General features: G+C 41.4%; 1 protein-coding gene across 1 annotated transcript in view; it reads left to right on the top strand.

The window, feature by feature from the left end:
• The window catches only part of LOC109463294 (putative RNA-binding protein Luc7-like 2), a 12,098-nt gene that overhangs the window by 1,905 nt on the left and 5,610 nt on the right, over window positions 1-4,583 (top strand). The window contains exons 2-4 of the mRNA XM_019760040.1: window positions 3,508-3,602; window positions 3,772-3,870; window positions 4,160-4,270. Coding sequence (XP_019615599.1) covers window positions 3,508-3,602; window positions 3,772-3,870; window positions 4,160-4,270 — 305 coding nt within the window. The remainder of the gene's footprint in view (window positions 1-3,507; window positions 3,603-3,771; window positions 3,871-4,159; window positions 4,271-4,583) is intronic.

Genomic DNA, 4,583 nt, shown 5'->3' with positions numbered 1-4,583 from the left:
GTCCCGAGCGTGGCAAAAATGGCGGCAAAGAAAGAAAACGTGCAGACAAAGAGCAGGCGTTCCGCTCTGTTTGTCCTGTCGCAAATCACCGTAGACTCAAATAATCAGCAGTTGGAAGAAAACCTTGATAACAACGCGTATCAAAATACGTTCAGGTCTAAAATCATACTAGCCTCTTACTTTCCTGTATTTTTTTCAGTTTCACTTTCATAATTTATTCATACAGTTATTTTGCAAGGGTCGCAAAAGGCCAGCTTGCATATCAAATTAAGTGGTGCACAAAAGTGTTTCGTACATCTCTGTTGATGATTTGAATTTTTCGATACACTAAAATTCAATTTGAGCCCAGAGATTTCCCGTCAATTATGTCAGTATTCTAAAACTCTGGCTTAGATTACATCTGGAATTTAGATAATTAAGATTACGTCTGTAGGAACCAGGCTAGCCGTGGCGACTCTTGATTCGGGCTTACATTGCATTACCCTCAGCAAGAGTCGTGGAAAGATCCATTGGCAGAACTGCACATTTCCCGTTGGCTGCACGATGCTCCGTTTTTGACCCGGTTTTTGCTGTCCCGAGCTTCCCTACAATATAACTCCACAATTGGCCGGGTTGCCGATGTTTAGATCAGCCTAAATATTCCACAGCGCGACAGAAAAGAAGTAAAATAGCTAGTCGGCACAAGTTGGCGGCCATCTTGGATATAGTCGGGAATGTCTCGGTAGCCTTTCCGGTTATAATCGGAGAGCTTTCGGTCGCGCTTCGGTAATCGTCGACGCTACCGAGCGTTCCCGACGGCGGTAGCGGACATTCCCGACTATATCCAAGATGGCCGCCAACTTGTGCCGACTAGCTATTTTACTTCTTTTCTGTCGCGCTGTGGAATATTTAGGCTGATCTAAACATCGGCAACCCGGCCAATTGTGGAGTTATATTGTAGGGAAGCTCGGGACAGCAAAAAACCGGGTCAAAAACGGAGCATCGTGCAGCCAACGGGAAATGTGCAGTTCTGCCAATGGATCTTTCCACGACTCTTGCTGAGGGTAATGCAATGTAAGCCCGAATCAAGAGTCGCCACGGCTAGAACCAGGCCAGTTTAGGCGTGGGAAGGAAGAAGACCGTTGATGTCACTCAATGTGTGATCTGCATACAAATTAGATACGATGACAATTGTTCTCATGAAAATGAACTGTAATTCTGCTGAAACAAAATTTACACATAACACATTAACAGATTGATTAGAAATGTAAAAATTTGTAAGTCAAGCCTGGGACATTTAAATTTTAAACAAATTTGTTCATTTTGCAGCTTATAATTTATGGTGTTGAATAATTAAAATATGTATGTCACTGTATCGTTTACACAAGTTCTGTAAAAAAAGTGTGAAGTGGTTTCAGACTGATTCAGTATCTTGTAACTTATCTACTACTGAGTACTAGTATGTTAGCCTCAGCGACCTGAGTGCAATGTGGTCACTTCTGTTTTATTCACACAACCTTCAGAGTGATGTCTGAAAACTTTTGGGTGGAGAAACTAAAGATTATAAAACAACTGTAAAGCTTATAATAACATTTCAAACATATTATTTATTTATCTGAAATCTACCAGGTAACCTGACCTGAAGTGAAGTGTATAAAACAAAGTGGCAGACATTTGCTCTCCGGTCTTGATGCCCATAGGAACCTTACAAAATGACACATGCACAAAACTGGTATCTGTGATATCCATGTTGGTTGGAGTGTGCTCCTTCATTTTTAGCAAGAGTCGTCGTTTGACGTCTGTAGGGTTCTGGTTCGTCAGTACAACTTGTTTATATTTGTGTATAGACACACACACACACACACACACACTGTCACATAAGTACAGTATTACTTGACACTCCTGTCTTCTACATTGTGTTTCCTTTATCTAAGACATCTATTTGGCCATTGTTCCTACAAGGGATCTATGTGTATGTATGCCTGCCTTCAGCAAGGGAATTAAGAAAGCGTGATGCTCGCCGAGCCGTGAGTTACCACATATATACGTCCTAGCTTTTCACCATGTGTTTAAATGAACATGTCTGCAAGTTGTGCTGTTGCAGTTGTTAGTCTTTCTTTAATATCTGGTCAAGAAATTGTATGATCTTGGTGCTCATCCTAGACTGGTAAACCTGCACTTTGCAAAGATGAAGTTGATGACATGCTAATACTAGTGCAATTTTTTTCTTTCGTTTACATCTTAACATTGAGACCTAGGGGATATGTGATGTGTTCATCTGCAATGATCATTACTAAAACGTCTATTTTGGCATTTATACGTGATTGCTTCATGCAAGTTTCTCTGGTGTGCAAGCAGGCCAGTTTAGCACAGTTATGTCAGCTACAAGTGCAAAATTGTGAACCTATTGCTAGCTATTGAGAGAAAAAAGATGTGGAAAATGTAGATGACAAAAATTGAGTTGAAGGTGGGAATGGTGTAGTTCTGGGTTACCCTGCTCTAACCCCTTTGTTCTAGATGGCGGAGAAACACTTAAGGTGCAGCGTGGCAGGGAAGCAGGGGCCACTTCAGTCACAGTGTGTATTCAACTTGCATGTCTCACTTTTTGCTTCCCAACTTCCATCCTTCTGCCACAGGAGAGCGTACGTACCAACCTGAGACTTGGGGAGAAACTCCCTTACAGTCATGGCCATGCTTGTAGTTATCAAAACAGACACCCTGGGGAAAACATCCCAAATAAGTATTTAATACTGGTCAAATCTGGACAAAAAAAACTAAAGCAATGGACTCTTTAGTTCTCAGGCTAATCTGTTCTCAGGGACCTGTAATAGCAAAGTTATACCTGACTCTAGGCTTTTGAGTGTTGCAAATAATCCTTTATCATTATAGTGTAATGGAGTCATCTGACTTGCCACATGATCATTCGGATCAGATCGTGTGATAAAGTACATATATGATTAAGGCTAATGACAGGTTGTATCACTTATCCTGTTGCAAACTGGCTTTCCTGATGATGATTTCAAATGTTGCAATAAAAACATTTGAATGTGAAAATTTAGGCGTAAAATCTAAGAGCCAGGTATGCTCTTGCTGTTCGTACCAGTAATTCTAGTCCCTGAGAGTTGAATTTGCTTTGAACTATAGACAATCCAAAGAGGAGATTCAACCTAAGAATTTTTTTCAAAGTAACAACAACATCTACTCCTTAGGAACATAAACACACTACAAAAGCTGATAAAGGCCAAAAAAGAAGATGCAACCCCCAGACCTAGATATTTTTATGGGAAGCTTGTGGCAAATCCTGAAATCCTGGGGAAAGAGAGATTTAATGAGCTGGCCATACATTTCACCTTTGTTCCAAAAACCAACATGCCAAAAGTCGAGCATGGACGGAGTCAGAGAAGTGTGTCCACCTTTAGTTGAAATTTGGCATGTCAGATTCTCAGAAAAACCTGTATCCCACACACATCCACCAGCCCCAACCTGTGTGTGCTTCACCCCTCTCATACACCCTTGGTGTGTTTGCAGGTGATCCAGGGCGTTCCAAGGTCAGGTTCACAGATGACAATGTGTGTAAGAGCTTCCTATTGGAATGCTGTCCCCACGACATGCTGGCCAGCACGGTAAGCTTGTTTTTAGTGTCCAGAAAATGTCCTAGAATCTTTTGTTCATGCTATTCTAATTGTGTTTGTGTGAAGGAATCCTTTTCTGAGCTAAGGACAAATGTTTCAAGAGACCTGTTTTTTAAAAACCTGGAAATAAGCCTTCCTCACTTTGCATATGTTCTTTCAGAGGATGGACCTCGGTGAGTGCCCCAAGGTTCATGACCTGGCCTTACGAGCTGACTACAAGATAGCATCAGAGAGGAAGGACTATTACTATGAGATTGATGTAAGTCATTACTGATAGCATTTTGTGTATGTATTTTAAAGGGTACGTTCTAAAGCAAGTAGAATTAAATGGCAATAGTAACATAAATATGACAGACAAAAAGCAAGTACCCACGTATGTACTATGTTTAAAGGATCGAGGCATTTAGGTAATGCTTGTTAGTTAGATCTTGCATTAATTTTTCCAGGCGAAGTACTATCAGTCTATCACAGATAAAATGTAAATCAGTTCCTCTAGAAGGTGTCCCTATGACAGTAGCCTCGGTACTAATAGTTTTGTATCCCTGTAGGCAATGGAACACCTCCAGACCTTCATCGCCGACTGTGACCGTCGTACAGAACTGGCAAAGAAGAGACTGGCCGAGACTCAGGAGGAGCTGAGTGCAGAAATCCAGGCCAAGGTACAGAAACCAATATCTCATCATTCCTTCATTACCTTCGCCAAGAAGGTTATGTTTTCAGGGGCGTTCGTGTATGTGTGTGTGTGTGTGTGTGTCTGTCTGTCTGTCTGTCTGTCTGTAAACACGATAACTTGAGAAGGCCTTGATGGATTATTTTGATACTTGGTAGGTGGGTAGGTCTTGATGAGACCTCAAAATGATTAGATTTTGGGCCCCCTAGCGGCTTGTTATGGTACTGCAGCTGAACTTCCGGTTTTGATATCTCATGATCTAGACATGCTATGATGATGAAATTTGGATGGTAGGTAGCTCT

Source organism: Branchiostoma belcheri, unplaced genomic scaffold (assembly GCF_001625305.1).
Source record: "Branchiostoma belcheri isolate BF01 breed outbred unplaced genomic scaffold, Haploidv18h27 scaffold124, whole genome shotgun sequence".
NCBI lineage: Eukaryota > Metazoa > Chordata > Leptocardii > Amphioxiformes > Branchiostomatidae > Branchiostoma > Branchiostoma belcheri.
This window is presented reverse-complemented; position numbering and strand designations above follow the sequence as displayed.